The 20207-nt window shown below is 37.9% G+C and overlaps 1 protein-coding gene across 1 annotated transcript; it reads left to right on the top strand.

Moving 5' to 3' along the window:
- The first annotated feature begins 17353 nt into the window (after nucleotides 1-17353).
- On the top strand, nucleotides 17354-19805 carry LOC310948953 (uncharacterized protein). Its single transcript, XM_083916260.1, has 2 exons — nucleotides 17354-17418; nucleotides 17923-19805. Exon 2 carries the CDS (start codon nucleotides 17926-17928, stop codon nucleotides 19189-19191), a length of 1266 nt encoding a protein of 421 aa, XP_083772386.1. The 5' UTR covers nucleotides 17354-17418; nucleotides 17923-17925; the 3' UTR covers nucleotides 19192-19805.
- Nucleotides 19806-20207: the final 402 nt, after the last annotated feature.

Here is a 20207-nt window from a genome sequence, read left to right as displayed (position 1 = left end):
TATGTCTGGGAAAAGTAAAATGGCTAACTAAAAGGATAGGACTCAAATCCAGGCCTTCAGTGTGGACTGCCTCACTCCAATTTTCCTTATGAGTGCCAAATTACTTCCTGCTATGCAACTAAATGTGTCCAGAGAATATAAATTGTTATCTGCAAATTAACTGCATAAAGCACTATGAAACAGGATTTATAAAGGTTCACTGTGCTGCTATCTTTAATTATAGCATCTACATTTCTGCATATTGTGTATAATACTAGATGGAACGTTTTAAGACGGATACATTTATTAAAGCAATAAGTCTCATGTACCCTATTTGAAAATAACTGTGATATTTGCTCAAGCTCATTACTTGTGGGCTGTTTCACCTACTACATCTCTTAGCACAATTCAATTTCACCATTTTAATTACCATACCATATACCGTATGAAGGCTGCTTCTGTGGTTAACTCAGTGCCAGGAGTAAATCATCAGAATTTGTCCTTTTCTTTTTCTTTAAGTGTGAATGTCACGGCTCTGTTTTCAAGGAAAGTGGCTCACTGAGATGCCGAGCCCGCACCTCTCACCAACAGAATCACTCCACTACATTTACGCAAAAAGTTATCAGCCAGCTGAAATGTACATGAATGTGAACACATATACAACCTACAAAAATGGGGTTGTGAGCACTGAACTGTTTTAATATCATGCATTCATAAAATGAATGTACAGTATGTAAGACTACATTGTTGTACAGGTCTTGACTGACAGTGTGTGCAGTGTAGTGATTCATAAAATACTCAGTTGCTTCAATTGATGAAGTGTATTAGCATCTGATGTCATAATGCAAATTCCTTTTTCAGATGTTCATCTTCATTGCCACACTTCACTATAATCAGAGATTTCCTCAGAGGCATAATGGTGCTTCCTGGCCTGGAAAAGCCAACGTATTACTGCGATCCTTCTATTTTCTGTTATTTTCCTTACTCAAAATGAAACTTCACGTTGTACTGATTTCCATGTCATTTAAATCGGCAAGAAGACCACAGTGTAATCTCTGGAATATAATGCCTCTGGAAAAATAAACACTAGAGAATACCGCAAAACGTATACTGCATGTATGGCAGCTATCGTGATAAAAGACACCGTGCTGGGAAATGGCACTGATATGTGGCTTATGTCAATGGGGGGTGAAGATCTGAAGTGACAGGGTCGATCGAAGAGATAATATCTGGTTTCCCCTGGAGTGGTTTGCTATAGGGTTAATTTAGTAAAAGAATGAAAAATGGGTCATCTATATATAAAATGTACCATTATGCTATATAATTGTATTTGTATGGCTAGAGTAACTGTTTAACCTTATTAGGCTACAGATAGCATGTTTCTTATGGATGCAATCCTCAAAATATTCCCAGAAATGAACATCATGATTATCATTATCTTTGTTTTAAAAAAACTAAATTTCAGTAAAGTTTCAAGGTGCTGTCCATTTTATAGCATTGTCTACAAAATAATATCCAAACACTATTTAACCAACAAGGACTGTTAAGCCTCTTACTTTGTACTTGAAACAACATTCTCAGGCACACTTATAGCATGTTTAAAAATCATTCACTTAAGTCCTGCAGTATTATAGAAGAGTAATATGTTTGGCATGAAGTCTGACACTAATTTCACTAAAACGAAAATGTATATTAATGAATTATATCTGAAGGAAACCAACACAGAGGGTTTATATATTTAAGGGCTTGTTTTCAGTGAGAAATTTCCTGAGGTATGTACACATGAGGCTTCCATTTTCTTGTTAAAAGTTTTTGGGGGGAGTTGTTGATTTCCTTGACCCTTGGAATTCAGATGTGGCCTTCCCCCCCCCCACCTTTAATAACACTGAGAGTTTAGTCAAGCTGTATCAAAAGCTGTAAGGTACAATAAGACACTGATTGGCATCATCATTTGGGGATTTTTTCCAGACCCTTAGACAAACATGTGATTAGGAATAATAGGATTGCAGAGTCATAGAGATTGGTAGATTCTCTGGACAGGTTCACAGACTTCCACAGGGATAACACATACAGACAGAAACTGAGAGACACATTTATGCCAATGGGCGATTCATTTTTTGACTGGAGGAAACCGGAGCACCCTGAGGAAACGTTTGAGCTCTGAACCTTCTTGCTATGAGGAGGCACGACTAATCGCTATGTCAGTAATTTGTTTTTATTTTAAACTCTGATCTGGAATTTCTGGGTAAAACATCACAGATGTCCTGGGTGATTGCAGACTGCTGTGTTGTTAAACTGGATTGATTCCTGTTTGTAATCACTAATAATCTAACAGAAGTGTTCATGTCAACACAATTATCAAGCACTGTGAACGATTTGCAACTTTCACTGAAAGCAAAGACAATAGCGTAGAATGAGTCCTCTCATTGTCACAGACTGATATGAAGCTCCACAACGGGTAGTGAATTACAAAAGTTCCACCTTTGTGTCATCAGCTCTTGAGCAGATTAAAGCACATGGTGGCTCAGGAATGTCAAGTGCCTAACACCAGAGGCAGCATGTCTGAATTTTAGTTTTGGGAAAGTATACTTGGCACACTTATTGAGCTGGAAAGAATACAATAAATTCTTCAACCGAACATGTGAGTAATCCTCTTTGTGTCAGAGCCAATTCTGAAACTATTCAGGAAACAACAAAACATGTGCCATTGATGCAATCATCTATAAGAGATCATAGACGCATTGCATTGATTGACCCAGTTTTTCTAAAGGCTCACAAGAAAAACTTAAGTAAGTAGTTGGAGCTTCAACATGGTAGACAAATAAAATCAATATAGCAGTCAATAATCCTTTCACCCCTGAGCACTTAAACAGGATGTAGATTGACAGTATTGGCTTGGCATTTTCCGGCTCCAATGAGGCCTTTTCTTGCCACTGACATTCCTCTCACCCCCTCAGCGAATGTCATCCAATCACTGTATTCCAGCTATTTGCAGGAAACACTGAGATTTCCAATTTTCTGCACCATTGGATGATCTCATCTCATCTCATCTTCAACTGCTTATCCGGGGTCGGGTCGCGGGGGCAGCAGCTTAAGCAGGGGACCCCAAACTTCCCTTTCCCGGGCCACATTAACCAGCTCTGACTGGGGGATCCCGAGGCGTTCCCAGGCCAGTGTGGAGATATAATCTCTCCACCTAGGGAGGTGCCCAGGGGGCATCCTTACTAGATGCCCGAACCACCTCAACTGGTCAGAGTTCCTCACGGATGGCTGAACTTCTCACCCTATCTCTAAGGGAGACTCCAGCCACCCTCCTGAGAAAACCCATGATGATATATTTTTTAATTGTCATGGATGTTGTTACTGATTATTTATGTAGTCCAATAGTTGATCCCAATCAGAAGATGGACAAATAGGATTTTAGCAAACCTAAAATTATAAAAATCACTGACGTTTAGACACTGTTTATTATGTTCACCATCTTAGTTTAGCGTGATAGCATGTTTACACTTTATAATGTCGTTTTGCAGGTATGAAGTCATTAACCAAAGTAGCGGATAAATTCTAATGTTGATGTGATGTCTGGGTTTCCTGGCTACACCCATGTCAAATCTTTAAACCTGTAGTTTTGTATGGGCAAGTTGGTGAGAACAGTGAGATGCAATAATGTGCAGGGAATCACTACGACCCATATAAGCCAGCAAAAGTCATCATCTTGCTTGTTTAGAGGGGTAGAAATGCCATGCATGCCTTGTATGTTTGGGACCATTGCCCTGTTGCATTGTCCAAAATTAGGGAAAATGTGTATAAATAGAGTGGGTCTTATATTACACTTTTCATCCAAATATGGATAAAAACACTTGAAAATTAAACCCCAAAATCAAAACATTGTTACATTTCAATGTCAAGTATAGAGACAAAACAATGAAAAACGGTCTTAAGACTGCCTGACTGCATTATACTTCAAAACTTGAAGGGCTCATTGGCCAGAGGGGATTTCCAGTGTTAAATTATTGATTCATTAATGTGTAAGGAGCAATTTCAAATTGTAGCTGGTCTGGGTGGATAAACCTTAATTATACTAATTAATATACGGTTTAGTAATCTAAAGCAATGTATCGTATTTTATAGATTAAATGTGTTCTATATATAAAATCATTACCTAGAATGCCATTTAAAGTGTTACTTTCCATCTCTGCCATCAGTTTTTTCTTCTTCTTAGCACATCATGACCAAGTGTGATACAGATGTAAAACTTGGCAGGCACACCAAATGTTGTTGTTAAATATTTAAAATAATTATTGTAGTTATTGCAAAACATTGTTAACTAGAAAATGCATTTCCTGCAGAAAATGCTTGGAAATGCTTTAATGCTGAAGCTACAGTGAAAAAAGCTTAATGTTTGCATAAAATATGAAAAAGCTGAATATTTGAAGAGAATATAAAAAAGCTGAATATATGTAAAAGTATAAACAAAAAAGAGAGAGTGAGAACCAATGACAAACCAAACCAGCTCTTTGAGAGCCAGAGGCCAGCTCCCCGGATACAGGGACTGACCTTTTGACCTCACCTCACAGCTGAGACAAATCAACCGTTGCTTAAAGCATTTTCACCAAATACTGTAGATTGAAGAATGACTCAAGGAACTCTGCAAAGATGTTATTTATTGCAGCTGCGCATGAGAAAGTCTCCCTGTTTCTGGTATTGGTTTACCACTCAGAGAGAAAAAAAGAGGAAATGTAAACATCTGCACAGAAATATGATTTTGAAAGTAGTAGTCAATATGATACAGGTTTTCTTCTTAGGGACTTTGAGTGAAGGCCAGCAGGCAGCTCACATTAAGTCACTGAAATTATGATCAATGCAAGCCCTTAATCAACCTTTTTTCTTGGCCTCTCTCAGTGGCCTGTCTGCGTTTCAGGTTTCAATCGGAGTTGAGCAATATCAAGACAGGGTCCAGGATTCACTCAGCAAACTCACAATATCAAAGATTTACATCGCCTGAGGGACTCAGGACTCATAGTAAAAGTCAAGTTCAAATCTAATTTTAACCATATTAAATGCCTTTGCCTTTGTAGATGTTCAATATGAATGAGGGCACTTTGTGACACTTTGTGGTAGACACAGGAAGGTGAGGGGCATGAATCCTGATCAGAAGACATTGAAAGCCAAACTGCTTTATGTCCATGCTTGTTGCAGCCCTGTTACACTGAAGACAGCTGCTGTCTCCTCCAGATGAGCTGTCTGCTCTGACGCTTGACCTGGGCAGGATAGGATTAAAGGGATTATGGGTGAAGAGGATGGCACGCCAGGTTGGTGTCATCATGTGAGACATGTTTCCACTTAGCTTGGCCCTTCATCTAACAGTTAGGTAACTGGAATGCACTGCTGATCATCAGTATATCCACATAAAGTACAGAGAGATGTGGTTGCATGCAACATCACATGTTGACAGATATGCATACTGTCATTGTAAAACCATCTGCAAAACAGATAACTTTTGAATGATTTTCAAATCTACGGCTACACATAAACCTATTTATATACATGTATATATACGGTATACGGTGTATATATATATATATATATATATATATACACCGTATGTATATATACAAACTGTATATATAATGTGTATAGATCAGATAGATACTGTAGATAGATGGATAGGTGGATAGGTGGATAGGTAGATAGATGGATAGATGGATAGATAGATAGATAGATAGATAGATAGATAGATAGATAGATAGATAGATAGATAGATAGATAGATAGATAGATAGATAGATAGATAGATAGATAGATAGATTGATTGATTGATATGTTTATCATAAAACATGTCATTTTTTTCTGGTCAGTTATGTAAAAGGGATACTTTGATTTTAAACAAGCTCTGTGTCTTTGCAATGTGGGCAGATGAACAGTGTTTGGCTTCCCTCTATGGCAAAAATCCCCGCAGAGTGGAGCAGCTTCCGGACTCTCAGCAGACCTACAACGCGCTGAGCTCTGTACACTACGGGAAGCAAAACACCATTCATCTGCACACATGGCCCAAATTGCAATGATACAGAGCTGGTTTAAGCCAAAATATCTCTTTGCTACTGGAAGTACCATCAAGAGTTTTAGATAGAACCCTAGGTTGCATCTTTAGTGTGGTTGTATTGTGCAATTCCAGACTTTCTGTTCTAGCATGGCACAAAATGCAGTAACTCTGTTTCAAGGAGAGACTCATTTAGAGTGAAGATTAAATGTATGATGACATTGTGCACAATAAAGGGATTTGTGAAGAGTCTTTAGTGACGAGACTCCATCGTGACACAGAATATTTAGGGGGGCTGTGATGATATGATTTGTTTTAGAATATTAAAAGTATTCTAACTGCTTGAAAAGGATTAGATAAGAAGTTTGGAAAATCCTACAAAACAAATCTTTTTGCTTTTGTTCCTGTTTTGTGACAGAACTTATTTGAAGATTGATGACAAAACTGAATTACAAATCTGGTTTTGATGAAGCCTCTCGTTTATCAGTAGAATGCTGATATACTCCTGAGGTTTGGCAAAACTATCCAGGGTCATTTTCTGATGATGTTTGTCAAAGAGTGCATGGAATTGTGTTATACAATGACTCTCATTCAGAGTGTTTCTGACTGTGTAAGGTGGAAGCTGCCATGAATTATCCTTTCCTCATTAGAGCAGTGTTTAATACGTTGGTGAGGATTTGATAGTGTTCTTTGTCCCTGATCAATAACAGTGACGCAATGATTGCTTCACCAGATGCTGATGCTCATGTGTCTGAGCTCCCTTTGCACCTCATATTCTTTATTTGGAAGACACACGCTCATGCATGTGTTCTGAAGCCAAAAAAACGACTTGCATTTATAAGAAAGAATTTTGTATTGTGAAATATTAGGCCCTCACCAGATATGTCTGATTTGCTGATGGGTCTCTGCTGCACAGTATTTCACCAACACTTACTCATCAGTATTGGGAAAATTTATCTTTGGTATTTGGATAAAAAAAAAGGTTGTAACAGACATCTGTTGGTTTTATTGCAGTACAGTTTCTTGCTCATGGACCCCATCAATGGTCATATGATAAATCTGAGGGGTTCACAACACTTCTGCCGAACAGTGAATGTGTTATGTATGCTCGGTACATTGGTTGGTTCTCATCCAAAAAGTCTGTACTCATTTGTTTTTAAAATCTGATCAAACAGCAGCATACTTGTAGGACTTACCAGCTCTACAATGCAGGAACAAGGCTGTTTCTTTATTTAGCATTACATGTCTAGCAGCTTTGGCTAAAGTCTTTTAGCACAATATGTAATCAAGAGTATAACTTTAAAGTCTTCATTTTAAAACAAGTCAGCAGGAAACGTTTTCTAGCTAGCAAGCTACAGATGAAAAAAGCTTCACTCATCATTTCAGCAGGCAAAGTCGTTTTAATCCTGCTGCAATAAGTACTCTGTTTTCTGCCTGTTGAATTTCTAATGCTTGCCCTTTGGACTGTGATACATGCAACTCCTCAATGTGTTGGAATATTGTGATTATTATTTCTTGTGTAATGGAGCTCTAGTGTAAGTTTAGTAAGGAAGACTATGCTTTTGCATGCTTAGACCTGTAGTTTATTCCTCATACATCCTGCCATTTACTCCTCTCGGGCATGCTCATCGATAAATTCCTTGCAGCCATTGTCTTGGGAAGTCATGCTGCTGTTATGCATCCCCCCTGCACACACACACAAACACATACTGCCAGTCTTTGCAGCATCAGCAGCTTCATCATATATTCAGCCTTATCAGTCTCAGCAGAATGAGCCACCACCACCACCACCATCACCAAGGCGAGTATCTGGACTCCATGGGGGAATTTATCTGGCTGCTGCTCAGGACAGAGGCCCTCATGATTAATCATCCTGTAGAGTCTAAGTGCAAAATACTTTCTGTTAAGATACAATTATTGCTTATTATCTGTTAAAATAAACAGTAGACTCAAAAACACATATTTTGTGCTGTTGACACTGTGCACTGAGCAATTCCCCCCCCATGCAGTACTGAAGATAAATTCCACGGGTTGCGTGGAGACCCATTATCAACAAATGACCCGTTGGGCCCTTATTTAATCGTGTAAGTGCAATGACAGGGCTTAGTGAAAGGTCAACTGAATCGTGAAGAAGAAAAAACAAGTTTCTGGAGAACAGAATGGTGTTCGTCTTGTAAACTTTTCACCTTTGTTCTTTTCTTGAGAATTATTAAATAGTTATGAATGAAACAATATAAGATGTGAAAATCACTAAGATGCTGTTAGTTTTTTGAAGGTCTTTTGCGAAAAATGTCTAGATCCCAGCTGCATTTTTACAGAAAAATAAATAATAATCTGAGTATGTGGTTTGACTTTACCACTAATGCCAAATCTGTACTTTATCAATATGTCTCTATGCAAAACCATCCTACCTATTTATCTTCCCTAAAATATAACAACCATAAAAATGATGTATGAGACTAACGATCCAACACAGGACACGTAAGGCTGAGCCACACATTTTAAAACTCAATATGAATGCTTTGCACTTCACAGTCTTCATATTTGAGGTGTAATGAAAACTGGTTGGATCTATTACAGCACCGACTCATGACCATGTCTCATCTGTTCTGGGTTTTTGTTCATATCTTTTAACACAAGGCATGCATTTTAAATGAAAATCGAAAATGTTACAGGGAATAATTCACATGCTTTGTAATGATACCTCTTTAATAACAAACTAATGAGATACTATCTAACCTGACTGTATTGTCATTAACTCGCACATGTTTCAGACAGCATGAAAAACAAAACAAAAAGTTTGTCAGCTTATTGGATTTTGAGAAAAGGTTGACCATTCTCACGGGGCTTCGGAGCATCTCACTTGTGTTGTATCCCTTGATGATTAACACTCTCATTAGAAAACTGTTTAGCAAAAAAGATTTCTTGAAAAGGTCACATTCTGCTTTTTTCTTATCTTGTGTGAGACCTGATGACAGTCAGCTAAAACACTCCCCGTACATTTTAAAGGAAGAATATATTTGAACCTCTTGCAATCCTCTTAGGGTATCAAAACACTAAGGAATTTATTGTGGGAAGTGTATTGCCGTAAATCTTTACAGCTGTGTGCATACATTCACTGAGACATGTATGTATTTCAGTGGTGCGTGATATTTCTTTGGCTTCACATCAAGAAAACCTTGGCGAAAATAAAATTTCCCTGAGATGAAAAGCAGCCCAGGTTCTGATGTTCCCTGAACTTTACTGTTTTATATACTCTTAAATTATGTCAACACTTGGACAAAACATATATTTACATTCACGTATGGTCTTGATAATCACTCCAAGTCATAAATGTCACATGGATATTGCTTTTGAATGTTTCCCCATGTGCAACATATTCCCTCTAATGAAAGTGTATAACACGATATTTACAGCTATGGCTTTGCACCTGGATAGGTGTCCTTGATTGAATTCTTTGCCTTCAGTTTGACTCTCTTTCCTTGTCCGTTTCAATTTACACAAGGGCATCTGTGAGTTTTTCTACATAAAACTAATTACATTAGTTATCACATCAGCTGTCAGAAAAGATCACAAAGAGAGAGAGAGATACAGAGAGAATATACAGTACCTTTGAGTTCACAGAGAAACTTATAAACGCCTCAAGACAGACCTTATTTTATGTATTTGGTGTATTATTTCAAACAGCAATATCAAGCTATCTTGGCTCAATTGTTTAGTCTCTATTGGACCAAAAAACATGATCTGAGTCTACATTCCCTCCTCAGAGGGAGGTTTATCATAATCATGATGAGGTCAGAGCCAAAACACTAATGATCTACATATTCTACAGTCACAGAATAATTTGTTCAATGAGACTTGCTGACAGATTTGACTACATAGTAAACTTCAATGTAAAGTTATCCCAAATCAGCCAGCCGGTAGAACATGTGTGCTTATTCTAAAATTATGATTTCTCTGAATAAAATTGAGAACATTTTATACAGTATGAATATAAAAAGTCAGTGTAGGTATGTGCATGCACATCTCATTCAAGTATTGTATGTCAAGCTTGGCTATTGTCCCTTCCAGTCTTGGTCTCAACCATGTTTCCACATGTTTCAATGGTGCCTTTTATATTTTTAACCACAAGTGCTGAGAGTCCAGTGGGAAGAATGTGTGTGGGACACTCACGATATTTTGTGAACTCCACAGACCCAATAGGATGGAGCGCAAGGCGTGGGGTCACATTTCCTCAGCAATTTAACTCTCACTGTCAGATACTGGAATATACTCCGTTGACAGAAAACAGGGACTGATTGTTTTCTCATCCAATCAGAGCGCTCAACATTCCATATTCAGGAAATTGAGATCTGCACAATATCCAGATACCCTAATAGTTCACATACTCGTGTTATGTTACTGTTCAACTCAACAAATAACGCACAGATGCTGCATCCTGTAACATTAAGTGCACACTGGTTAAGTTTACATTATTGAAAATGTAGATGCTGGTCAGTCTTGTGACATGCCATGCAAAGTTTAATGTCATGGTTTCGAGTTTCTAATTGCTTATTCATTTATTCTGTGTTTAACTGTTCATTTCAGACCCTGCCCTCATCATTATAGCACCTACATCACCTTCCCAGCTTTCAGATAATTATGTTCCTGATTCTAAATTAATATTTTGCCTTACCCTGACCTCTTTGTATGAGTTTGCCTATACCTGAGTTTTTGCATCCTTTCTTCTCCTATCCCTGTGTCATGCTCTTGGGTTCTCATGTGTTTGAACTGTGGCAGTTTCTTGTGGATTAATACTTTAACACTATAATTATCTAAAAAGAACAAGAAGTGTGTGGTGAACAACAGTATTTTTAAACTATTTTATTTTGAAATTCTTACAGTAGATTTACATATATATTTTTTGAGTTTGTAGTATGTTTTCTTTACATTTCATGAAAGTGGTGTGCCCCTTTGGGTAGATGCCAGCAAGCTTTGTGTTTAATAAATCCATGAGTCACATGTATTGAACAAAAAATAACCAACACTTTCTTTGTTTTACGTGAAAGTGTAAGGGTTGGATATCTAAGCGTAGAAGAAGAAGAAGAAGGTTTCAATGGTTTTGAATAGTTTAGCGTTGAAATGCAAGACTTTTGAGAAATTTTACACAATATCATAAACACCATCACCTAATAGCTAACCAACCGTAGTTAGAATTTATTTTCAAAAACCTCATCCACAGCCCAACAAGTCAACATGTCTTGGCAATTATCAAACCGTTCTGGAAACACTTAAAAAAGATATGTGATCTATGTGTTATGTAACATATTATGCAACATGTGCATGCAAACCTTGAACATGAAGTTAATCCTGTGCATAAATACCAAGTTTTTAAAGATCAAAAGATGAAGCAAGATATGTAATCTGTAATGTTTTAACACACTTTAGACCATGAGCCATATCATTTAAAGAGAACTTTATAACATACTGACCATACTTACTCTACCATGAACTGAATTTTTGATGATGAAAATGATGCGAGTGGTACAGGCAATGGAATGTTTGGTTTGAAGTTTAGTTTCCTGATAATACACCACATTCCCAATACTTCGTTTAGGTAACCGTTAATTATAAGTAATGCTAAACATGAGCAAAGCAAAAGTCATTACACTACCCATCCATACTTTTATTTATCTTGGTTCATTATATCATTGTCCCTCTATGAATCTTTATTGTCATGGTAAAGTAATCACTTATGACTACAGAACAGATACTTCATCTGTATCAAAGACATAACTTCATGAAATTATTTGGAGACCTGTCCACACTGTGGTCCTTGTCTGTGGCACCTTCAGCTGACCTCATTTAAAACCGGGCCAATAACCCCTGTCTGTGTATTCCCAGTGTCAACACAGATTGCCATAATGCATTTGCACAGGATATACGCCAATGAACAAAATGGGAACATTGAATAAACACAAAGCAAAATTGTTCATTAGCTTTCATAGTGTCACGTCTGGAAACTGGCCTTTTGTGTACTCATCAATATGACACCAGTCAATTACATTATGTACCTAACGTTTACTGATATTGAATGAACAGTATCTGCGTCTGGCTGATGGGCGATCACACACCGACACACGATATGATTAAAACAGAGGTGTTTTTTTCACTGAATGATTGATTTGTTTTTAGAAATTAAAAGTTTATCCTTGTACAAATGTTGCAATGGTAATTTATGAGTCATCAGGTTATCTGCATCAGTACGATCCCTTTGATTTCATATGCTTCTTGATGTTTTTCTTTCCGTAAGCCTCTCTGGAAATTTCAGGGCTGCTTAAAACACATTTCTCACGATGTTTGTGTGTGTGTGTGTGTGTGTGTGTGTGTGTGTGTGTGTGTGTGTGTGTGTGTGTGTGTGTGTGTGTGTGTGTGTGTGTCTGTGTGTGTGTCTGTGTGTCTGTGTGTCTGTGTGTGTGGATGTGTGCAGAGAGATCCAGACATGCTATAAAAAAGGTAAATATCCGGCTGTATGGCAAAATGCCTGCCCGCACTTTTTAGGACCTGCCACTGCTTCCTCAGAAGATCCTAATCTATGAGTTTCCTTTATTTTTCAGATTAAAAAAAATATCCACATGTCACTTTCCTTCAGAACACATCGCTCTGTCAACCTCCTGGGTCTTACACCTCTTTCTATTATCCATTAAATCAAAATGTATCATTAAATAAACTCCATGATCTACGTCAAGTGACTGATTATGCACTAAGACGGAAGCTAAATATTAGCTGTAATTATATATTGTGTTTGTCAAGGGATTTGATATGATAATGCAGTCTTATCATCATGTGTACACACAAAGCTTATTTCTGATGACCCAGTTGGGTAAGTCTGTTTGGTTGCATATTGAAAGAAAATCACTTCAACTACTTTTATCACAAGAAAAATAAGTGGAACACGACATTCAATTTTCCCATTAAATCTTTTCCCACGCATTAAAATATTCAAATCACAAATCACGAAAATGAATCGATTAGCTCTTACATTAATTGCCAACTATTTTGATAATTGGTTTGGGTAAGATTTTAGGAAAGGGAATAATCTTCTTCCAGCTTCTTAAATGTAATTGTTTTCTGGTTTCTTTGCACCTCTATGACAGTTAACTGAATTAAATATATGGGAGTTGTGGACAAAACATAATATTTGAGTACCTCATTTTGGGCTTTGGGATACAGCATTTTCAATTATTCACAATTTTCCAACATTTTAAAGACCAAACTAAGTTATTAAGAAAATGATCAACAGAATAATTCACAATGAGAATAATGTTTAGTTACAGCCTTAAATCTAATTAAACTACCCAGCAGATTTTATTGTTATGTGGTCTTCACTAAGAAGATAAGAGTCTAGGAAATGGTTTAGCTCAATAACTAATATCTGGCCATGCAGCTTGGTAAGGCTGTACTTTGAGGTAAATGCAAATGCTCACAATGATCATGTTAACACAAATTTAATGATCATCGATACAATAGATTTTTGAGATATTTGAGCCTGGTGGATGGACATACCGACAGACTGACGCTGCCACCCATAGAGCAGTTCATGACAGATCATTGTTTCATTTTTAAACCCATATTTCAATGCTCAGTCATGCTTGTGTATACATATGGCACAAATACACATGGAACATGCCAGTACAATTAGACATATATACAAGCCATCATAATATTACTCTATTAATCATGACAACAGGCTGTCCAGGTCACTGATGTCTGCCAAGGCATGAGAAGCTGATTAATTAAGTCCCAGTTGGTACATAAACAAAGACAAAGAAAAAAATACCACAGCAGCCATGACTGCAAATTTATGTTCAGTAAGTAGAAGCTGGGAGGAACTACATTTTTCATTCTCCCTGCTCATACTCTGTAATATGTAATGGCTTAACCTGCAGACACAGACACAAACACACATGCATAATGTTCCACTGCGTCTTCCATCTTGTCATTACCCATCTACCTGTCCTAAATCTGTCACAACTAATAAATAGCTTTAATGCCTTTGTCACTACCAAAGTAAAATACAACTGCATGAATAATGGTTTATGCACTGCAGGACCTGTGATATATTGTATGCTCATGAAAGTGGAAATGTTGCTTTAGAAACTCTGTGGAAATGTTTGCTACAGGTTGTAGATTCAGTTTACTCAACATGTAAACTGAGATGTTATTCTTGTCAAACCTTCACACTTGATCAGCTCTGCAGATGGAAAATATAAGCTGCCTTGAAGGAAGACATATTTATTTCAGTTAGTAACTCCATTTCAGAGCTGTCATCTATTGTATTTGTAGAGCTATTTACAGAGCCCAATTTTGTGCATATGGAATATAAAAAAGATTTATACTCTTTATCATAGTTTTTAAGTAGTAACTAATGACTTTAGTAACAGTTAAATTTGCTAATCTGCTTTACGTATAGTCAGTTAGAATTCCTGCAGTTAATAATTTTACTTAATAAATCATTCTAGTTTTTGCAAAAAAATATCCAGTATGTAGTTGTAAATGTTGCTAAATAGATTTTGGTCCAGTTTATTTAGAAACCTTTCCCAGAAGGTATGGTTTAAAAGTCTAATGAAGGGGACTTCTTAATGAATTTTACTAAAATGGAAGGAGTCTCTTATTGTCCTTCGATTTTCTTCTTCTTTCTCAGGTATATTGCTGAGGACCAAAGGGAATGCAGTATTGCGAGTACACTCTTGAGATTTATGAGACATTTATTAGTACTGTGTTATGTACACTGTGTGTAGTGTATTGAGAGGGGACCCCTACATTTCCGAATCGCATGTCGGGTACTGCTAATAGTCTGTCATTCGCTACAGTACATTCAAGAACAGATGAAGAACATTACATTGTAGCAAACATTTCAGGCATCAACTTTCGGAATGAACACCTTTGCTTACAGAAATTGCCTGCCTGCTTACAGAAAATAGCTTGTTAGCAAATGACGCTTATACTCTATCATTAGCATTGGGGACGCAACTACGGCAGGTGTATTGCTTAGGATCCAAGGGAAGCGCAGTATTGAGTATGCAGCTGTTTGCATGAGCAGTTCTCGAAAAAGCTGCAAGCAGCAATACTGGAGGCCAAGCAATTGTCCCATTCACAACAGGCATATTTTGAATGGCCACTGCACTATTTAAAGAGTTGGGAAGATAAAGTTTGTGTCATATTGGAGGGATTTTTTAGACAGGGCACCCCAAAGTTTTGTTCTGATGGGTTTTTTTACGCAAAAGTTCCACTACTAATTAGTAAGAAATTCTCAAAAATACATTAAGTCCTAATGCAAAGTCTAGAATCTGTCTAGATGCAAATATTTCTCAATGTGCAATACAGCCAAGATAAATCCCTGTGTGGTTACTGTACTCAGTAACTTTCATTCTGTGAGCCTTTATAAGGTTCATTTCCCTCCTGGGGTTGGGTTGAGTGAAGGGTGTTAAAGCGTTCAGCATCCTGCCTGCTGAGTGCTCCTCCAGCCTGGGTGCATCAAGAGACCAGCAGATGTTGGTCTAGATTACAGCTATATTACATTGTTAGGGCAGCTTCCCTCTTTGCCTCAAGGCACTTGTTCAGTTCTGTCACCAAAAGATTAGAAGTGGTCACCAGTCTGCATGAAAACACTTGAAGGAGAAAAAAAAAAAAAGAAGCAAAAACCCTGGAGGCTAAAGAACTATTTTCTGCTTGTGTCTTTGTGTAATGATGTAGAGAACCTAATTTGTTCTGTGGATCTTCTATCCTCTAAATTTTCTTTAATATCAGCTGTGATAGAAAGGTGATTTTGACGAATGAAACGCCCCTTGGTTTTCAATATCTCAAAGATATTAAAAGAGCCCTAGGTCATTGACACAGACAGGCCTTGCTTACTGATTTTTATTGGGTTGCTTCTGTTCCCTCCAGAGTCACTACTGGGATTAAAGCGTGTGAATCGTGAAGCTTTTTTATATATATAGCCTATGATGTGTTTTGGTTGTCCTCTAAAATGTCGGTCTGCAGTTTTTTTTGGTCAATATATGGCAATATAACAAGCCCAGTTCACCTAGTCTACTACAGAAAAAGGGTGGGAAAAAACAGTGGACTGGGATTGCCTCCACACGGCTCTCACAGACCACTTCCATATGTGAAATACCAACGCATCATTAACACGTTCGTAGGGTATCGTACAAAAAGTTTGGTACAAAAATTTGTACGAGCTTACGAAACGGTGAACGAAAGTTGAACGGAAGTCAAATGGAAATCGAATGGGAGATGTCTGCAAGAGGGCAACGGACCAGAGGTGGCCTGCAACCATTGCAGGCCACCTCTGGTAAGTGGCAAGTGGAATACGTGGAATATGTGGAATACAGATGATCACTCCATAATAAGTTTAAGTCACTTATGAGAAAATCGTTGATTTAGAAAAGAAGGTATGTTTCAATACTTTTAGGAAAAAGAGGTAATTTTATTTTTACAAATATTTTATGCTGTGCACAAAGAAAAAGGAAATTACCGTCATGCACAGGTTCAATTTGCATTGTAAGAATTTATCTTTGTACTTACTACAATACCTACATGGTAATCCTTAGGTTTTCTTGAATGCTGACTGTGTGTGTGTGTGTGTGTGTGTGTATGTGTGTGTGTGTGTGTGTCTAGGCATGAATCACAGCATGTAATTGTTTTAGGTTGCTCCTTACAAATGTATTTCTCACACGTTTGGCAAGTGGTACTGGTTTTTCTGTTCTTGCTGGACCTTTAAAATTTACCTAAATGTTGAAAAAAAAATGTTTTTGTGTGTTAAAATAGCTGTTTCTGAGTATATCATGAAGCCTTTTTTTTTATATAAAAAAAATGGTTCTTTTTACACATCTAAAATGGAAAATGGGTCCAATTCGACCCTAACACAATATTAGAAGGAAATTCTGGCATACTAAAAGCCTTTTTATATTCTCCTCTGGTTTATATTCTATGTTCTGCATGGGAATGGACCATTTACAGCATCGGCCTGCATTGTGTATTTTTTTTAATTTACAGATTCCCATGTTATGACTTCTCATGAGCCATTTAGCAAGCCTGAGTGCATACACCTAACTGTCAAGGCAATCATTAGAAAATATCATATTATATGAGATAAAGTTTGTCTCTATTTGATAAAAAACTCATCCAGTAATGTCTTGCCTAATGTGAGCCACTGAGAGCCATTAAAGGTACAGTAACTTCATTTATACCAGAATGCACTCAGGCATCAGAATGGACACTGTTCCTTTAACAAACCTTAAAGCAGAACAGTGACGATGTTTTTCTCTTTCTGTTTCCTGAGTTTACTTTCTGTTCTTGATCAGCCACAGTGTGATCACTCTTCATTATATTTGCTTGAATTTGCTGCATCATGAACAGGTATGTGCAGTGTTCCAATAAAAGAAGCCTGCAAATTTATCCTTCTTTTGTCTGCTAGCCTGATTTTTTGTAAACACAACTGTTCAGTTAAGTCAGACTAACTTTGTTAACTTGAGTCAGTTACACAAAGATCAAGTGTATTATGCTTGCTATTTTTAAGTTTGAATAACTTCACAAAATGAAGTGAATAAAACTAGATTTTAAGTAAACTTAACAAGTAGATTTAAAGTAAACTTAACTTACAGCAAGACTATTAGTTACAGTTACTTAACATTTTAAGTGCAGTCGGTATCCTAGATTATTTTAAGTAAGCTGCTCAGCATTACTTACACTCTAAAATGTGACTAATGCTGAGCAGCAACTTGATCACAGAGCAGTATGATGACCTCTAAATGTGTGTTTTAATGTCTCCTGTAGCTATACAAATATAAAGAATGACTATATTAAATCTTAGATGCCTGCATTTATAAATCATAATTTATTCTCCCTTCCGTGTTTTCATAGATAATGGAGTCAATGAATTCACCGGAGACTGCAGACATTCAGTCACAGCCTGCTGTCCCACTGTCTCCCTCTATTTATGTCGCTCCCACACTGAGAGTTGGTGAGTGTTACCATGTCTTTATCAGCTACAGCAGCACTGACTACCAGTGGACCCACTCCCTCATCGACCAGCTGGAGTCCTGCGGCCTGAAGGTCTGCTACCACGAGCGGGACTTCACTCCTGGCCGCACCGTGTTGGAAAACATGTCTGACTGCATTCTGGAGAGCCAGAAGGTCCTGCTGGTTCTCAGCCCAGAGTTTGTAAGGAGCCGCTGGTGTCTCCTGGAGGCCAACATGTCTCTATTCAGAGACTGTCTGGAGAGGAAACCCATTGTCCCAGTACTGCTGGAGCCAGGAGTCACTGTTCCTCTCCACCTCTGCCACCTCACCTACCTTGAGGCCAGTGACCCCGACTTTAAGAATAAGCTGCTCAAGGTGCTCTGCACCCCCAACCAGCAGCTGCAGGGCTCCACTGTGGTGCCCTTCCAGCCTCCCTCTATCTACAACGGGAAGGCCCTGCAGCCGTTGATAGCTGTCAATGATGAGAAACTCAATAAATGGGATTGTGGTCACTTTAGTGACATGGAGGTACCAGATCAACTGCGCCTGATCATTGAGGACCAAGAGAAGTACAGAAAGGCTGTGCGGCTGGTCAACAGTGTCTCTCAAAACAAAGTGCTCCCACTCTGGCTTAGAGGACTGATGCTTGCAATTACTACAGTATTATTTTTACTCATTATGGGTCTATTGTCACAACAGATAGTTTTGTTGATAATTAGTTCATTGAAAAGTGAGAAACCAAATCTTTATCTTTGGGCACTCAGTATCTCTCTCTGCTTCGTTGTATTGGGGTTGTTTATTGAGATTGGTCTCTGGAAAAAGGATCAATTGCAGTATATAGTGAGGGAGATGCAGAAAGCTATAGGCCAGGCAAACATAATCCTCTCTGAGGAGAAGGTGTTAATGGGCTGTCGGTCCAATTCCAAAATCTACCTGGTGTATGTTTCTCTGGACGGTTGCAAACACGAGTTCGTAAAAGCATTTTCTGAGCAGGTTTGTGCTGAGGATATTTTTCAAAGAGCTCTGATCTTCTTCTCATCAGGTTACGCCTGCTGCCTTGCTAAAAGACACTTTCCATTTCCCCAGCCAAGCTCAGCTGGTCACCTGGAGGGAGGAGTGTGTTTCTGTCAGTATGTCTCCCAGCAGCTGAGTACAGAGAAATGGGAATAGCTGTCCCTAGACCCCAACTTTTCATAAAGAATCCAAAGCATTACATTCCCTGTTTATGGCACATTATTCATCATGAATTAAAATGTAGTTGCTTTGAATAAATATTGCACAACAGTAGCTAAACCTGTTGGTAACAAGAAAGTTAGGTGTCAATGCAGGAAAAGGCTATTTGTTTTGTTTGTCACCTCTGGGTCTCACTTGCTGTTAATATTTCAGGCTCTATTAATAGATTGAGGGACTGATTTGCATTCTCAGCCTGACCCAATCACATGTGAACATGTGAAGAATATATCTGTTTAATAACTACAATATACATACATGGTAATCCTTAGGTTTTGTTGAATGCTGATGTCCGAGGCTCACTGGCACTAGTTTTCCCTTTCCCCGTCCCTGAAGGACAAGCTGAACTAAGACCAGTTTTTCCACCAGGGATTGGGTACAGTCTAAAGGCCATAGAAAATTGGGTTATCATTAACGGAAAGTCTGGTATCTTTGTTAACCTGAAAATATTCTCAAAGCCTTTTTATATTCTATGCTCTGTATGGGAATGCGCCATTTACAGCATCTGCCTGCATTGTGTATTTTTTAATTAACACAAACCAATGTTATGAGTGTCACTGTCAAGAAAACATCACATTACATTTGATTCATTAAAACTCAATTAACATTTTGCATCTCTGAACCATCACCTTTTTTTCTCTGTTACTCTGTTAAGCTCTATTCGGATGGGATTAGTTAAATGCGGGGACATGGGGTAAAATAGTCTTACCTTAAGAAATTCATATATTCTACCAGAAGTGGGAGGGGTTACTCGATTTATGCACTACCTCACCTCCTTGTGGCCATGTGCATGCTTCATAGCTTCCTGATATCACAAAATTAATTAAACACAAAACTAAAAGACAGTATTGATTATCAAAAAAAAGATAAGAGTGCTTCTTCAAGTGCCTCCATGCTCCAAAACATGTGGATGTATTGACGGGATATGAGGGAATATCAACTTATATACAGGGGGT

Source organism: Echiichthys vipera (assembly GCF_963691815.1).
Source record: "Echiichthys vipera genome assembly, chromosome: 7".
Lineage (NCBI taxonomy): Eukaryota > Metazoa > Chordata > Actinopteri > Perciformes > Trachinidae > Echiichthys > Echiichthys vipera.
This window is presented reverse-complemented; position numbering and strand designations above follow the sequence as displayed.